The following is an 18,122-nucleotide window of genomic DNA, read 5'->3' as shown; positions in this document are numbered from 1 at the left end:
TAATAGTTACATGCTGTATTCAAAGTGGATCCAGAAAAAAAAAAAAAAACCCATATGTAGTTGTGAGATCCAATTCACTTCAAGGAGCCACTGGAAAGCTATTCATTAAGAAAACCTGCCCTGTCAAGTATGCTGTTGTCTTGACAATCCTAACTACGCGTTTTAAAATGAAAAAAATGCACATTCTATTACAATGGGGTAGAATTCTGTTTGCATTTATGTATTTAAAAGAGGACAGCCCCATCAGATACACATTTTCAAAGAGCCCTGAGATGAACTGAATAGTAAGCAAACAGTAAGCACAGGAGACCCGCTGCTGGGCAGGAATTCTGAATTACAGACCCGGGGCGCAGGGAATGGGGGAGGTCGGTCGCCAAAGCAATTTACCTCCACGTTAGCGATAGAAACAATGATAGCATATCCAGCCCCCAAAACTTCCAGTACTTTGCTAGCCCTCTTAAGGTTCGAGGGTGCTTCAGCTTTTTTGGCAGGAGGGTCAAAGAAAGGGAAATCCCTTTCATTTTCGAGTTTTTCTTCTCTCACTTCAAAGGGCCTCCCTAAAGCTGTTGCGCAAAGAGGCACCTGGGGAGGCCACCACATTCGGCGCAAAACACGAACAAAGCGCAGAGGCGCGGAATCCCAACAAATGAGAGACTGAAGGAGAGAGAAGGGAAGACAAACACCGGAGATGAACCTCTGTAGACTAAGGAAATGACAGCGCCAAACAGAGTGGCCAAGAGAAGACCCAGGGAACGCTGCTCCCGCCGCCAGGAGTCCCGGGAAGGGCCGGGCAGGCGGCGAGCGCCCCCCCGCGGCCGGGGCTGCCTCTTACCTCCTGGGCGAGTTTCTGCTTGAGCACCAGCGCGGCGCACAGGTAGCCCGCCCGGCCCACGAACAGCTCGTCGGAGCCGCACTCCAGGAAGGAGACCGGCGCGCAGACGGCGCACAGAGCCCGGAACTTGCCCAACGGCTGCACGTAGTCGGACCGTCCCAGGGCGTGGTACACGAGCGTGGCCACGGCGTACACGCCCGCTCCCCCGAGCAGGAAGGCGGCACGGGTGTCGGCGTCCGGCTCGCCCCACTCCTCCGCGCGGGCGCACGCGTCTATGAGGCGCTTGGCCGAGCGCAGGTAGCGCTCCCGGGCCCCGGCAAAGAGCGGGCTCTGCGAGACGTGGTAGAGCATGTAGGCCACCCCGGCCACGCCGCCGTACAGCCCTCCCTGGCAGCTGCTGGCCGCGGCCGCCGCCCCCCGGGCCTCAGCGCCGCCCCCGAGCGGGGGCAGCTCCTGAAGGATGCGCTCGATGGTGGCGGTGACCAAGGGCGCCACCGCCTCCTCGCACTGGCCCGCCAGCAGACTGCCCTGGTAGTCATCGAAGCGGTTGGCGAAGCAGCGCTTGGTGTCCATGCTGCCGCCCGTGCCCCCCAATGCCGGGCCGGGGTCCGCCTGAGGGCGCGCCCTGCAGCCCCGCGCACCACCTCTGGCTCTCGGAGGCGCTCGGCCGGCGGTGGATGCGGCGGGGATGGAGCAAGGAGGCTGAGACGGGAGGTGACAAGAGGAGGCGGGCGCGAGGAAGAAGCACGGAGCGGGTTGCCAAGTGGGGCACCCGGCTGCCGCGAAGCTCCCGAGTGGCCCAGGCGGCCGCGGGGGATGGCGTCGTACGCCCCCCTCCGAGAGGCCGCGCCCTCGCCGAACCCGCCCCCTCCTGCGCCGCCGCAGCTCGGCCGCCTCTCCAAGGGGCCGAGGTGATCTCCGGCAGGACCCACGCGGGGCCCGCGCCACTCCTCCCGCTCCGCCCCCGGCTCCTCCCTTCCCGGCGGAAGGCCAGGGACGCGCGGGACACGGATCCGGAACGCTGAGGCTGGGCGTACACACGCACCTGGCGGTGGAGGTGAAAGACCTCGAGTCCCCAGTATACTCAAAGCGTGGTCCTCGAGTCAGCAGATCGGCACCACCTGGGAGCGTGTTAAAAATGCTCAGACTTCGTCCCAAACCTATTGAATCAAAATCAGCATATTTAGCAGGAGCCCAGGTGATTCACACGCACAGTAAAGGTTGAGAAGCCACTGAGCTGGGGGAGGGGGGGAACTAGGAAAAAACGGAGCGCCCTCCTGAAACTTGTTTTTTCATCTTGGTCACTTTGGAGTTCTCATTCTGAATGTTTCAATCCCAAAGGCTGGGGCCATCACGTTTCAAGCATGGAATCGGTGGAAGGCCCCCATAGGAAAACCCCGTTGGCCTTGGTTATCGCGTGGCCTTTCTCGGAGCGTACAGGAGTAAAAATGCAAAGACCCACACCAGGCTAAGGTAAGAGAGAGGGGGTTCTGTCTTTCTCCTACTCTAGAGACCCCTCCTTCCCATGCATGCATAGTAAGCGTCAGTAACTAGGTAATATAAAGGCAAATACTGCGGGAGAATTTGAATTAGGCCTTTTCACCCTTTGTTCTTAGGTACCTCTTTCCTCCCTTCCTCCCTGTGTTTCTTCCCTCCTGCACTCCTTCCACCAGGGGTCATTGAGGGTCTCCTATGTGTCCTGGACTGTGGAAATAGATGGATAAACAAAGTAGAGGTGGTCCTAGGCCTCTTGGAGCTTGTAGTCCGCTGAGAAAGAAGATGAGCACTTACACAAACAAGTTGCCTTTCTTTTGCTCAGCTGTTTTAAAATCTTCCTTTCCCAAAGTGTTGACAAGTGAAGGCCAAAGGTTTCCTCTCCCAGGGGTATTTGCATTTGGATAGGGACTGTGCAGGACACAAAAGAATAAGTGTCTCCTGGTACTGGTAGAAACGTTCCTGACACTTTGTGGGGAGAGCAACTTACTTGAAAGGCCAGTTTTTGTTTGGAGGCAATTTTTTCCTCAAAAGTGCTAATTGTCACAATGATCTGGAAGCAGAGATTAAATGGCCTGCCCCTCTGTCCTTGCTTGATGCATTCTGGAAAAGGAGCTCTGTGTGCCAGGATTACTGCCAGGACTGACATGTCCACACAGTGGATGGTATGGCCTCCATCCATCCTATAAAACGCTGCCAAAACACATTTATTTTTATTTATTAAAAAAAAATTTTTTACCGTGTATTCATTTTTGAGAGACAGAGCATGAGCAGGGGAGGGGCAGCGAGAGAGGGAGACACAGAATCGGAAGCAGGCTCCAGGCTCTGAGCTGTCAGCACAGAGCCCGACTCGAGGCTTGAACTCCCGAACCGAAAGATCATGACCTAAGCCAAAGTGGGCTACTTAACCCACTGAGCCACCCAGGCACCCCAACAGGTTTTATTTTTAATTATAACAATAAAAAAGCTAAGTCCACTTTTAGGCAGGGAGCTTGCTGAGTTAAAGGTATCAAAGAAGCAACTGAAATGTTCAGTTTCTCCGTGGGGCTTCTTCCTCATCCCTCAGGCGTAGGAAGCATTTAGGAGTGACTTTCGTTCCTTCAGACAAGGAGACATAAAATGAAAACCTTCACAGGCAGAAATGAAGCCTTATTCTACTTCATTTCTCCACGCTTCCCCCTTGTCATGAATCTAGAGGCAACTCTGTTAACTTTGACTTTGATTATCCTTTTATACATCCCGGCAGCAATGGCAGGGATTCGTGCCGCCTGACTTCAAAATAAAACTGTAAGCAGGCCTCCACGAGAGGGAGCTCTGCCTTTTCCCAGTTGCATCACCTCCTCTGTTGCCCCAAAATGCTGCATGGCAAGCAACCACAAGCTCTTACAGCCTGTAACAATAAGTTCATTGCTCATGCATCTGGGATTTTGGCTGGGCTCGTTCATGTGTCTGGGGGCGGGCTGGCTGTTGCCTGGGGTGATTGGTGTAACTGGGCTCTGTCTAGGTCACATGTCTCTCATCCTCCAGCCAACCCCAGCATGCCTACATGGCAGTGGCACCGGGGCAAGAGCACAAGTGAAAACATGCAAGACTTCTTTAGGTCTGGTCTTAGGACTGGCACATTCTTACCTGCCTTAATTTATTAGCAAATCACATGAAAAATACAGGGTGTCTGTATGGAACTCCAAAGTACATGACAACGGGTGTGTTTACAGGGTGGGGTGAAGTGTTGGGGTTCCTAGGTGTTTGGACAGTGATGCCAACAAGTAGAACAAAGGTCACAAGATGGATGTGAAACAGCATGATTTGGGAGAAGCAGGAAGCTAGTGGCATCCGGAAGTCCTCTTAAACTCACAGGACACATTAACCCTTTTACCTACAAATGTCTTTCCCAAAGACCTCACCACTTGGTCTGTTGTACCTGGCAAAACTTCAGTCCAGGGCATCCTTCAGGGTAGAGCTAGCTTTTTAGGCCACACGAGGCCTTGCCTCCAATTGCCACTTACTTAATTTGTAAGCAGTAGTTTTTATTTTCATATCATGACTCCACTAGAAAACACTCTCCATGAGCATACGGCTTTTTGTTACATTGATTTACTCATAGGCACCAAGAGTCTACAACAGTCCTTGGCACATGTAGTGGGCACCCAATAATAGTTTGTGAAATGGTAAACGAATTACTATGAGAGCATCATAGCAAAGTAACCTGGAGTGTAGAATGCAGAATGAAGCCTTTATTGAAAGTTTACCCATTGTTTTCTTGGCTCCTTTTTGCTGTTATGAATGTAAGAATGTAAACATTCTGCAGTTTCTACCTCCTTTCTTGGTCTCTCCACAGTCTGGTGGCCGGTACACTTTCCAGTGACTTCACACAATCTGGTTTTACTAACTCTGTGTGGGAGATTACATCTTTCAGATATGGCCCTTAGCAACATCTCCTCTGCCATGTGCTCCTCTGCAATGTGACCCTGCCATTCCTTTCATTAGGAGGTAGGGTATGTGCCCCCTCTTCTTGAATCTGAGTGGGCTTATAACCCACAGAATGTGATGGAAACTATACTACATGACATCCAAAGCTGAAAAAAAAAAAGATGCAGCTTCCATCTTCTATGTTGGAGCACTCATATTTGGAGCCTTGAACTGCCTTGTAAGAATCTGACTAGTCTGAGGCTGCCATGTTGTGAGGAAGCGCAGATAACATGAAGAGGCCACTTACAGGTTCTTGGGTTGCCAGCCACCCAAGGTGAGTGAGCTACCTTGGATGTGCAGTCTAGTTGAACCTTCAGATGACAGAAGCTCCATGAGAACCACCATCCCAAGCCCTTCCAGAATTCCTGGCCCACAATAGTAGGAGGAAAATAAAATAGTTGTTTTAAGATGTCAAGTTTTAGGGTAATTTGTTATGCGGCAATGGTAACCAGAGTATCTTGCTAGCTTCCCATTGTCTAATGCCATAAAGTCCCCTGTAATCAATAGTGCTCATGCAACAGGGCAGCAGATAGTTGGGGAGAGGAATATTTGGGGGAACTCTGGACAGGGAGACAGGAAATATTCAGGCACACAGAAAATTGTGTCCCAAAATAATAATTTGAGTTGGGTTCTTTAGAAGTAGCGGTGACCCCACAAAGAAATATGCAGCCTATACAAAATCTTGCCAAAGACAATTATTTTGCCCTTATCTGTGAGATTTGTCCTGATCTTTACAGAATCTCTGGCAGCATTTGCTGACGAGCAGCTCCCAACACATGGTTTCTGTGATCTTGCTGAATTGCCCAGTTCCTAGTGCTTCCTCAGGATTTCCTTATTCAGATTATGCAAAACTCTGGATGGAAAAATAGTTTTTGTGGGTTTGTCAAGGAAATCACATAAAAATGATGCCAAACTATCCAGAAAGAAAATATTAACATCAAAGGGTTTATCTTATGCAAATCATTGTCGTCTAAGGGTGAATATGAAAAAACATCAGTAATTTTATAACTGTCAGATCTCAACACTTAAGGTTTAGTACATCTTAGGGTATAAACCACCTTAAAAACACTTTCAGATGGGGTGCTTAGGTGGCTCAGTTGGTTGAGCAGCCAACTTTGGCTCAGGTCATGATCTCGGGGTTCGTGGGCTCGAGCCCTGTCAGCTGTGCTGACGGCTCGGAGCCTGCAGCCTGCTTCAGATTCTGTGTCTCCTCTCTGCCCCTCCCCTGCTCGCTCTCTGTCTCTCTCTGTCTGTCCCCAAAATAAATTAACACTAAAAAAAATTTCAGAAAGTTTTCCAAACTTTTGCTCAAAGGGTGCATCATGGAAATGGTTTAGATAACTGAGTCAGTGCTATGTCTAGTCATTATACTACTTTCTCTTTGGAAATGCATCTCTGATTTTTCAGCTACCTAAACCTTAGAGACTTCTGCTTCTGTTCTTTTGCCCCCTAGAGCCCCTTCTCAAAATAGCAGCTGGAATAATATAAGTCAGATCCTATCTTCTGATTGATGTCAATGTTGTATCTGTCCCTCAAAGTAAACTCCAGAGCCTGTATGACAGCCCAAAAGGTCCACTGCCATCTGGCCCTTGTTACTTCTCTGACTTACCCTCTTCTTCTTCTTCCCCTTGCTCCTTCAGTTCCAGCCACACTGGCTGCCTTGATAGCCCTCAAACCTACTAACTAGTACGAGTCTAAACTTTGAAAGTTTTCTTTGCAGTTTTCTTTTCCTGGAATTCTCTTCAAAAGATATACTTGCCCCTTCACCTCTCTGTTAATGAAGTCTTCTGCAACTTATTATTTAAAATTTTTTAATGTTGATTTATTTTTGAGAGAGAGGTAGAGCATGAGCAGGAGAGGGGCAGAGAGAGAGAGAGAGAGAGAGAGAGAGAGAGAGAGAGAGAGAGAATATCGAAATCAGGCTCTGTGCTCACAGCAGAGAGCCCTGTGTGGGACTGGAACTCAAAAACCTTGAGATCATGACCTGAGCCAAAGTCAACACTTAACCAGCTAAGCCACCCAGGCACCCCTATAACTTATCGTGTAAATTACAGCCCTTTGCCCCAACCATTAGTAGCTACTAACAATATATTTTTACTGATTTATGTTGTTTCTTGTATCTCTCCCTCTACTAGAATGTAATCCCCAGAAGGACAAGAATTTCTGTCCCTGTTCCCTGCTTTATCCCCAGCACCTAGATTAATGCCTGGCACACAATATTTGCACAGTAAGTATTTATTGATGTCTGTGATACCCTTCTTAATGTCAAAAACTTCCACCAATCCCTAATTCATGGCTAAGCTTTGCTGTCTGCTTTCTTGATCAATTTCTCGATAGTGCTCCTCTTACAAGCAGTCCTAAAAAATGTGCTTTCTTAACGTGAGATTTGATTTTCTTTTTTGACTCTTTTTCTCTACATCCAGCATTATCCATTTTAAGCATTTTTTAGCTATTGTATGTCAAACATGATTGCCAGTACACAATGTAATGGCAGATTAGGAACCAGGCACAAGTAAGTAAACTGTCACCTATCACTCTATCTGAAGGAGGGACAGCCCAGTGTGATCAGTCACATTGGTCAAGAACAAGTAATAATGTACACCCTACCTTACTGGATATGAGAAAAATACGTGTCAATTATACCTTTGGGTACTACAATGTATGTGTGTGGATATGTGATTAGAATGCACTATAATCAATTATTGCTGTGCAGGGCAGTACTAAAACACAAATGCTTCTATTTTAAACTGATGAATCTCTGTAAAGTTACCTTAAATTGGCAAGTGAAGATAGGGGTGTTCCTTTGGCCAGAGTAAATTTTTTAACTTGAAAATTTTAACAGTTTCCTATATGTAGTCATTTTTAAGGTTTCCTCTAATATTCAGGATTAGGAGTAAAGGAGTGATTGAGAACCCCTATGGTGGTATAGTTCAACAGGTGTCAAATAATGACCTGGTAATGAATAATGTATTAATTAATTAATACTCCTGCTTTTTGTCTTGTGATAAAAAATATTTCTACTTCTACATCTATAGTTCTTATTGTTGAAAGAAGTTCTGATGTTAGAAATATAGAGTTTTTCTCTGATAAAATTGCTAAACATTTGCATGAACGCAGAAGTGGTAGTTAAAAGATCAGATATGTCTTAGATAATTGATACTGATTATGACTCTGGAATGCTCACGCTCACACTTTTCCAGTTGTCCTCAATGTGAAATGACTTCTCAATATAACTTGGCCCAGCATTCTCATGAGAGATACTTAGGAGTGATATCCAGAAGGAACTGGGGTCCTAGCCTATAGTCCAAAAGGCAGAAAAATCCATTACCAGATAACCAAAGAAAGCTAAGTGCTTTGGGTTAGCAAAGGTGAACAGAATAGTGAAGCTGAAAAGATCCAAGAAATCATCAATTTAATCCTTTCCTCTAACAATGAGGAAACTGGGGACCATGGCAGTCATACGATAGGGAGTCACTGAATGATTGGAAGGAGGAGTGATGGGATCATATCTGTGCTTTAGAAAGATCAATTTTTGGGGTGCCTGGGTGGCTCAGTTGGTTAAGCATCTGACTTTGGCTCAGGTCGTGATCTCACAGTTTGTGAGTTTGAGCCCAGCACAGAGCCTGCTTCTGATCCTCTGTCTCCCTCTTTCTCTGCCCCACCCCCGCTCTCATGTGCGTACTCTCAAAAATAAACAAACATAAAAACAGTTTTAAAAAAAGAAAGATTTTTTTTCTAGGAATTTATAGGCTATATTTGAAAAGTGGAAGATTTATCAGAATGATAAGCCAAATAGTCAAGAAATGAGGAAATCTGAGCTAGGTCAGTTGCAGGAAGGATGGAGAGACTTAGAAGGAGTCATGAGATATTAAGCAGGTAGGATTTACAGGCTTTGGTGACTGACTGGATGTGGGAGTAAGGAAGAAAAATGAACGAAAATCAGTGATTATGGCTGGTTTCTGCTCTGGCCAATTGGGCCAGTGGAGGTGCTATACACCAGGTCAAAGGATATAGGTGGTAGAACAGATATGAGGTATGAGAAGGAGACCAGTGGCTAATTCAGTTTTAAAACTTTTGAGTATGGCTTTCAGTCTTATTAGAGAGGTGGAGAGTAAGCTTTGGAAATGGGTTCATATAGTGAAAATATGGGAAAAGGCATGCAGCTAGACTTCAGAGCAAGGTCTGTTGTGCTTGCCAACCCAGCTTCCATTCCCTTCTTTTATCAATGATACCTTAATATCTTGAGTTTCCTTTGAGAAACAGCCATTCCTCATTCCCATAACATGTAGTTTGAAGGGAGCTAAGCCATTCCCGTGTCCCCAAGGGTGAGCATATATCCCAGACCTGCCCACAGAGAAGCAGTTATGAGAGACTAGAACCATCAGGAAAGCTGGGATTGCCAAAGCAGGATTAAATTTACAGCTGCTTGTGGCCATGCTATGAATGCAAGGAGAATGCAGGCTGAGCCTAAAGCCACACTGAGGAAAGCAGTAGATAAAAAGTGGGCCATAGATAAAAAGTGTGACCTAATGACACTGTTGGTACACCTATGCCTGGCTTCACCTGAAGAACTGTTTAGTTATGGGATCCCATATGTCCCTTTTGCTCAAGTGGGTGTCTGTCACTTACAAAAGAAAGGAGTCTGGACTAATTGGCGTTTTTGATAATTTAAAGTAGTTTGCTTTGACTTGTTTAGAGAATTTGGGTAGGCAGGGAGGGAAGCAAGAAAAATGTTTAGAAAGGTTGTTAGAAGTCATGTTTGGGGGAATGGTTGAGAACAAGAACTGACTGAGAACAGCTCTTCAGCAATGAATGAGTGGAGGTGTTGAAATGAGACCTGATGTCAAATTCCTGCTCCACCAAATCTTACTGTGTGACTTTGAGAAAGTAATTTAACTTTCCTTACCATCAGTTCTCTTATCTATAAGTTGGTGACAATAAGAGAATCTGTCTCATAGGATGGTTAGGATAATGCCTATAAAGGGTTTATCTTGATGTCTAGCTCTGAATAAATGTTAGCATTTGTCCAAAATCATTATTATTCTGCATGCAGTTGCTTCAAGAAGTGGGTTCCTGCTGCCTGATTACCACCTAACCTCTTGTATCTTCCTCTTTTTCTAAGTTGGTTCTCCTTAGAAAAGAGTTGCTGGGGGAGGGTTTGTTTGTTTATTTGTTCTGCCTGCCTATTCTTTCTCAATGATTCCTAAGTCAAACATGTTCCATTTAGAAGCCTAAAGATTTCTTTTTTTTTTTTTAGTGTGACAAATTCAACTTCTAAGGTAGAAAAAGAAATCATGCTGTGTTTTTTCAGCTTTGATGTGATTGCTAATAATAAAGATTCAAGTTGACAAATTTTGTTGCTGATGCATAAGACAGAATAAAATTAATCTTTTTGAAAGCTATCTGGTTCTGCAGGGCTAGGAGTAGGCAGGAAAGTAAAAACATATGACATAAAGCCATGGAGGAGAACAGATGTGCAAAGGAGGATAAGCGGGCGCTGTATGAGGGGGATGTTTGACTCACTGGTTTTCAATCTTTTAAGTACAATGGAAGCTTTCCAAACTTTCTCCCTACTTCCCCAAACTCTCACAACTTTGAAACAACCCTAAGATGTCTTTGGTTGCTTTGGTTATTTGAACTACTTCGGAAAAGACTGACAGAGAAATTCTGTTTATTCTTGGCTAGAAGTTGTACAACCCAAACTTAGTGAAAAAAGAAAAAAGTAAGTCTATTCAGTCTCTTAATTATATTTTCTCTTTCAATTAAGATGTTTCAGAAAGTTGTCAATGTTATCTCTGTATTTAACATGCAGGTAAGTAGCTCACCATAGTTACTTGAAATTCACAACTAGAACCTTCACATAACTGAATCTCTAGGCCACCACTACTCGGTAAAATTGGTTCTTATTCAGATGGTGACACCTAGCCTCTTTTTGTCAAAACCACTGTGCATTTGGATTTTGTGTTTTGCCTGAGACATACAAAATTGGAATTCAGATATAGAATACTAGTGGATTCAGGAGAGATAAGTAGGTAAGTACATATAAATGATGAGTGTAAAAGCATCCAAAAGATTGGCCTTCTATAAAAGGGAGCCCGAAGATCAGTCAATGGAATAGAACATCATGACAGTCTAATAGGTTCTTGCTGCCAGATAAATGTCATGAAAAAGCAGAGATATTTATCTAGTCTCAATATTTATTTTTAAATCTGAGGTCTATTATCTCTTATAAGGGCTTTATTTCATTTACCAAATGATTAAATATAAATAAAATGAAGCCATTTATCTAGTATAAGCTCACTCTGGTTTGTGGTGCAGACTAAGTATCCAGACCCCCCCCCCCAAAAAAATGTGGAGTTTGAGGCTGGCTAAAGGATTAACATCTGGATGTCTGTTCTTTTCTTCCTAATTAACCAAAACAGCATGAGAACCATTGTTTTCCTATGGGTAAAAACAAAAATAAATCAAAGAGAAGGATTTGCTTTCCTGAGAACTGCACTTTTATGTATTTTCATTGTTCTTTTAAACTTCTTTTTCATAAAATATTTGTGAGAAGAAAAATACTTTGAATCTTAGATTTATATCTTCCTATGTTTATAAAGCTTTAAGACTTTGTATAATATTACCTACCACCTAAAGTAGGCATCTATCTGCATCCATTAGGATTAGATTTAGCTGCTTAAGAAGAAAAATATGTTAAAACTTAGGCACAGTAATTTCTCTCACCTATTAAAAGACTCACAGATACAGAGTGATGTCAATAAGATACTAGAATAGAAGCCCCAGACCTTCCTCCCTCCCAGGGAAATAGATTCCACAGCAATATATGAACCAATTCCCCGTGTGAGAACTCAGAAAGCCAGTTAGGAGGTTTTTGCACCCAAGGACAAGCATGAAACCAGTGACACTGAAGTCCATAGGAGCATTTGTGGTACGCTCTGGCCACAGCCCCTCTCCCTGGCACAGTGCCATGCAATATGCAGCAAACTCCTAGCTCCAGGTTTACCTAGGAAGTGAAAGAGAAGACTAAACCATCCAACGTTCTGACTTTTAGGAGCCTGTCCAAGGGACTGGCTTCTGTTTTACCTGTGTTGGAACACTGATGGGAAACTGGCATAGTCTAGGTGCCTGGTTCTCAGGTTGCTGAGAACAAAAATGAGCTGGAGCATGCTAAAACCCTAGGGAACTACAGTACAATAGACAGAGATGACATAACTCAGCAGCCTCTCTTTTAGTGGGGGAAGAGAAGACTGGAACATGTCTCCACCATTCTGGATTTTGGGGGGCTCCCTGAGGGACTGGCTTCTACCTTGCCTATCTCAGAGTGTAGATGGGCCCAGCATACACTAGATGCCTCAGGGCCACTATGAACAAAAAGGAACTGTGTGGCATGCTGCTGTTCGAGAAGGCCCATGGCCCAGCAGACAAAGGCTAATATAGTTTGGTGGCCTCTCCCTCAGTTGGAGAGGAGTGGAGTGGAGTATGCATGTGACATTCTGGCATTTCCGTCTCACTTGTCTCCGAAAACAGACAGGAACTGGCATACATACTCTAGATGCCTTGGGGCTGCAGAGAACAAAAAAAGAGCTGGGCAACATGCTGCTGCTTCAGAGGACCAACAGTATAGAAGATATACACCAGAGGGAGCAAGAGATTACAAGCTCCTGGAAAAAAAAAAATCTCTCTAAGAATCTACATGCACAAATCCAAGAAAACACCATCACACACAAAAAAAAAGGGTTAGAGGCCCCCAGAATCTCTAGCTCAGCTGATTGGTGAAGGTATTTCTCTGTTATGAAGTCAGTCTGTAAGGAATGGGAGAGTTGACTATTTTTTCAAATGTGCAAATACCAACACAAAGTTATAAGGAACATAAAGAAACAAGGGAAAACGGCCCAAAGGAACAAAACGTATCTCCAGGAACTGACCCTAAAGAAACAGAGGTATATGAATTACATACCAAAGAATTCAAAACAGCTGTCATAAGGATGGTCAAGGATCTCAGGAAAATCATGAATGAACAAAATGAGAAGTTCAACAAAGAGAAAATATAAAAAAAAGCAAACAAAAATTTTTAATCTGAAGAATGCAATAATTGAAAAGTTCCTTAGATTCAACACCAGACATGAACAAGCATAAGAAAGAATTTGCAAATTTGAAGAAAAGATTATTTGAAATTATCCAGTCAAATGAGAAAAAAAAAAGGTGAAGAAAACCTAAAGAAATTACGGGACATCAAAAAAAGAACCAATCTGTGTTTTACTAGTCCTAGGAGAAGAAAGAGAGAGAGAGAGAGAGAGAGAGAGAGAGAGAGAGAGAGAGAGAGAAGGGCAGAAAGCTTATTTCAAGATATAATGACTGAAAACTTCACAAATAATGGGTAAGAAAATGAACTTCCAAATTCAGGAAGCCCAACAGATACAAAATAAGAGGAAACTAAAGGATTTCAAACTGAGATACATTATAATGAGATTATCAAAAGTCAAAGACAAAGTTTTGAAAGCAGTAAGAAAAAAAGTGGCTCATCACATGCAAGGGAACCCTATAAGAATATCAGTGGATTTCTCAGCAGAAACCTTGCAGTCCAGGAGTGCAATGATATATTCAAAGTGCTGAAAGAAAAAGCTGCCAAACAAGAATACTCTATCTGGCAAAATGTTCCCTTTTTTTTTTTTTTTTGCCACACCACCATTTAAAATTAAATGAATTTCCCAGATAAACAGAAGCTGAGGGAGTTCATCACCACTAGAACTTCCTTATGAGAAATGTTAAAGGGAGACCTTCAAGTTGAAAAGATGCAAAACAGCGACACAAAAGCATAGGAAAATATAAGCTCACTGTTAAATATACAGACAAGTAAAGAATACTGTAATACTGAAATGGCAATGTGTGAATCACTTTTAACTCTGGTATGGAAGTTAAAATATGAAGTATAAAAACTATAAAATATACTAATGGATATGCAATATAAAATGTAATTTGTTACATCAATAACCAAGTGTATGGTGGGGAAGAAGTAAAAGTATAACGTTGTTGTATTTGATTGCAGTTGAGTTGCTGTCATCTTATAGTAGATTGTTTTAACTATACGGTGTTCTTGGTAAGCCTTATGGTAACCACAAAGAAAATACCTTTAAGAAGCACACAAAAGAATATGAGAAATGATGCTACTACGGAAAAAAGTCAAAGAAATACAAACGAAGATAGCAAAAGAGGAGAAGAGGGACAAAACAACAAGTGAGATTCTAATTTTTTTATTTTTTTTAAAATTTTTTTTTCAATGTTTATTTATTTTTGGGACAGAGAGAGACAGAGCATGAACGGGCAAGGGGCAGAGAGAGAGGGAGACACAGAATCGGAAACAGGCTCCAGGCTCTGAGCCATCAGCCCAGAGCCCGACGCGGGGCTCGAACTCACGGACCGCGAGATCGTGACCTGGCTGAAGTCGGACGCTTAACCGACTGCGCCACCCAGGCGCCCCAATAATTCTAATTTTTTTTTAAATGGCAACAAGTTATTGCCTATCAATAATTACTTTAAGTGTAATTGGATTAAAATCTTCAAGAAAACAGAGTGACTGAATGGATTTTCAAAAATTCAATTGCATGCTGTCTACAAGACTGGTTTTAGATTTAAGGACACATATAAGCTGAAAGTAAAAAGATGAAAAAGGATATTTCATGCAAATGGTAACCAAAAGACAGCAGGGGTGTCCATACTTATACCAGATAACATAGACTTCAAGTAAAATAGTGTTGCAAGAGACAAAAAACAATATATAACCATAAAGTGGCCAATTTCAGGAAGATATAAGAATTATATATGCATCCAAGAAGAAAGGATATAAATATATGAAGCAAACATTGACAGAACTGAAGGGAGAAATTGACAGCAACACAGTAGTAAGAGTAGATTTCAATATCTCATTTTCAATAATGTATAGAACATCCAGGCAGAAGATAAATGAGAAATTCAGAACTTGACAACATTATAGGCTAAATGGCCCTAACAGACATACATAGAACATTCCACTCAACAGTAACAGGATAAACATTCTTCCCAAGTACAAATGGAACAATCTCCAGGATAGATCACATGCTAGGTCACAAAACAAGTTTTAACAAATTTAAGAAAATTGAAATGACTCCAAGTATCTTTTCCAACCACAATGGAATAAAACTAGAAATCAGTAGCATAAGAAAAACTGGAAAATTGACAAATATGTGGAAATTAAATAACACATTCTTGAACAAACAATAGGTCAAAGAAAACAAAATGTAAATTAGAAAATATTTTGATACAAATCAAAGTAAAAGCATAAAACACTAGAACTATGGGATACAATAAAAGCAGTACAAATAGGGAAGCAAAAACTGCCCACCTTAAAAAAGATGAATCTCAAATAAAAACTCTAACTTTACACCTCAAGGAACTAGAAAAAGAATGAACTAAGCCCAGAGATATCAGAAGGAAGGAAATCATAAAGATTAGAGCAGGGGCACCTGGATAGCTCAGTTGGTTAAGCGTGTGACTTCAGCTCAGGTCATGATTTCATGGTTTGTGAGTTCAAGCCTTGCATCAGGCTCTGTGTTGACAGTGCAGAGCCTGCTGCTTCGGACATTCTGTCCCCCTCTCTCTCTGCCCCTCCCCTGCTCTGTCTCTCAAAAAAAAAAAAGATAGAGAATAGAAAAAAAAGAATAAAAGAGTTGGGTTTTTGAAAAGAACAACAAAATTGACAAACCTTTAGACTAAGAGAGAGGACTCAAATAAATAAAATCAGAAATGAAAGAGAAGACATTACAACTGATGCCACAGAAATAAAATGGGTCATGAAACTTCTAAGAACAAGTGTATGCCAAGAAATTGGATAACGTGGAAGAAATGGATAAATTTCTAGAAACATACAGCCTACCCAAATAGAATCATGAAGAAATAGAAAATCTGAATGGATCCACAAATGAAGAAAATCCCAGGACCAGATGGCTTCATAGGTAAATTCTGCCATTTAAAGAACAAATGATGCCAATCTTTCTCAAACTCCTCAAAAAACATGAAGAGGAGAAAATATTTCCAAATTCATTTTATGAGGCCAGCATTACCCCTGGAAACAAAGCCAGAAAGACACTACCAGAGAAGAAAAATACAGGCCAATGAACATAGATATAAAATTCTCAACAAAATACTGGCAAATTGAATTCAACATCACATTAAAAGGATTGTACACCATGATCAAGTGGGATTTATCCCTGGGGTGCAAGGATGGTTCAATATACCCAAATCAATAAATGTGATACACCTTATTAACAGAAGAAAGGATCAAAATTTCATGATTATATCAATATATGAAGAAAAAAGCATTTTACAGAAAGCAACACCCTTTCATGATAGAAAGGACTGTCAACAAACTAAGTGTAGAAGAAATTCACCTCAACATATTAAAGGCTATTTATGAAAAGCCCACAGCAAACATTATACTCAATGGTAAGCAATTGAAATGTTTTCCTTTAAGATCAAGAATAAGGCAAGAATGCCCATTGTTGCCACTTCTGTTCAACATTGTACTGGAAGTCTTAGCCAAAACAATTAGGCAAGAAAAAGAAATAAAAGGAATCCAAATGAGAGAAAAGGTAAAATTATCTCTGTTCACAAATAACATGATTTTATATGTAGAAACCCTGAAGTTTCCACAAAAAAGCTTTGGAACTAGTAAGTGAATTCAGTAAAGTTGCAGAATAAAGAATCAACATACAAAAATTAGTTGGATTTCTCTACACTAACAATGAATAATCCAAAAGGGAAATTAAGAAAACATCCTTATTTACAATAGCATCAAAAGGATAAAATACTTAGGAAGAAACTTACCTAAGGAGGCAAAAGATTTTTGCACTGAAAACTACAAATACTGAAAGAAATTAGAGAATATGCAAATAAATGAAAAGACACCCTATGTTCATGGATCATAAGACAATCATTGTTAAAATATCCATAGTACCCAAAGTGATCTACAGATTTAATGAAATCCCAGCAACCGCCAATGGCGTTTTTTTACAGAAATAGAAAAAATAATCCTGAAATTCATATGGAACCACAAAGGGCCTTGAATAGCCAAAACAATCTTGAGAAAGAAAGACAAAGCTAAAGGCCTCACACTTAGTGATTTCAACACGTTTGAAATTACTAGAGTAATCAAAAATCTCTAGAGTAATCAAAAATCAATATGGTCTGATCTAACGACAGAGATATAGAGCAATGGATCAGGATACAGAGTTCAGAAATAAGCCCATGCATATATAGTCAAATGGTCTTTGACAGGTGTTCCAAGAATATGCAATGGGGAAATGATAGTCTCTTCAATAAATGGTCTTGGGAAAACTGAATATCCACATGTAAAAGAATGAAATTTGACCCTTGTCTTGCAAAACACACAAAAACCAACTCAAAATAGATTAAGGGCTTTAAGTCCTGAAACTATAAAAGCTCCTAGAAGCAAACCTAGGAGAAAAGCTTTCTGACCTTGGTCTTGGCCATGACTTCTTGAATATGACACCAAAAGCACAGGCAACAAAAGCTTTGGGTCTACATCAAACTAAAAAGTTCTGTACAGAGGGTCTGCACACACAGCCTGTGGGGGCTCAGTTGGTTAAGTGACTCTTGATTTCGGCTCAGGTCATGATCTCACAACTGTGGTATCAAGCCCTGCGTCAGGCTCTGTGCTGACAGCAGGGAGCCTGCTTGGGATTCTTTCTTTCCCTCCCTCTCTGCCCCTCCCCCCTCAAAATAAATACTTAAAAAAAAGTTTCTGCATATACTGTCAACAATAGCCAAACTATGGAGAGAGTCCAAATGTCCACTGACTGCTGAATGGATAAAGATGGGATATACATATATATATACACCTATATATATGTATACATATATATATGATGGAATATTACTCAGCCATCAAAAAGAATGAAATCTTGCCATTTGCAACAATGTGGGTGAAGCTAGAATATATTCTAAATGAAATAAGTCAATCAGACAGACAAATACTGTATGATTTCACTCATATGTGGAATTTAAGAAACAAAACAGATGAATACATGGGAAGGGGTGGAAGAGGAGAGAGGGAAACAAACCACAAGAGACTCTTAATGATAGAGAGCAAACTTAAGGTTGATAGAAGGAGGTGGGTGGGAGATGGGCTAGATGGGTGACCGGTATTAAGGAGAGCGCTTATTGTGATGAACACTGGATGTTGTATGTAAGTGATGAATCACTGAATTCTACTCCTGAAACCAACATTGCACTGTATGTTAACTAAAATTTTAAAAAAAGTTTTTGCACA

At 42.0% G+C, this 18,122-nt stretch overlaps 1 protein-coding gene across 1 annotated transcript in view; it reads right to left on the bottom strand.

Annotated features, from left to right (window-relative positions):
* The window catches only part of LANCL3 (LanC like 3), a 97,046-nt gene extending 95,355 nt beyond the window's left edge, over nucleotides 1-1,691 (bottom strand). The window contains exon 1 of the mRNA XM_043570078.1: nucleotides 833-1,691. Within this exon, the coding sequence (XP_043426013.1) occupies nucleotides 833-1,405 (573 nt within the window). The 5' untranslated portion in view covers nucleotides 1,406-1,691. The remainder of the gene's footprint in view (nucleotides 1-832) is intronic.
* Nucleotides 1,692-18,122: the final 16,431 nt, after the last annotated feature.

Source organism: Prionailurus bengalensis, chromosome X, assembly GCF_016509475.1.
Source record: "Prionailurus bengalensis isolate Pbe53 chromosome X, Fcat_Pben_1.1_paternal_pri, whole genome shotgun sequence".
In the NCBI taxonomy this organism is placed as follows: domain Eukaryota; kingdom Metazoa; phylum Chordata; class Mammalia; order Carnivora; family Felidae; genus Prionailurus; species Prionailurus bengalensis.
Note: the sequence above shows the minus strand (reverse complement) of the source record. Positions and strands in the feature narration are given on the sequence as shown.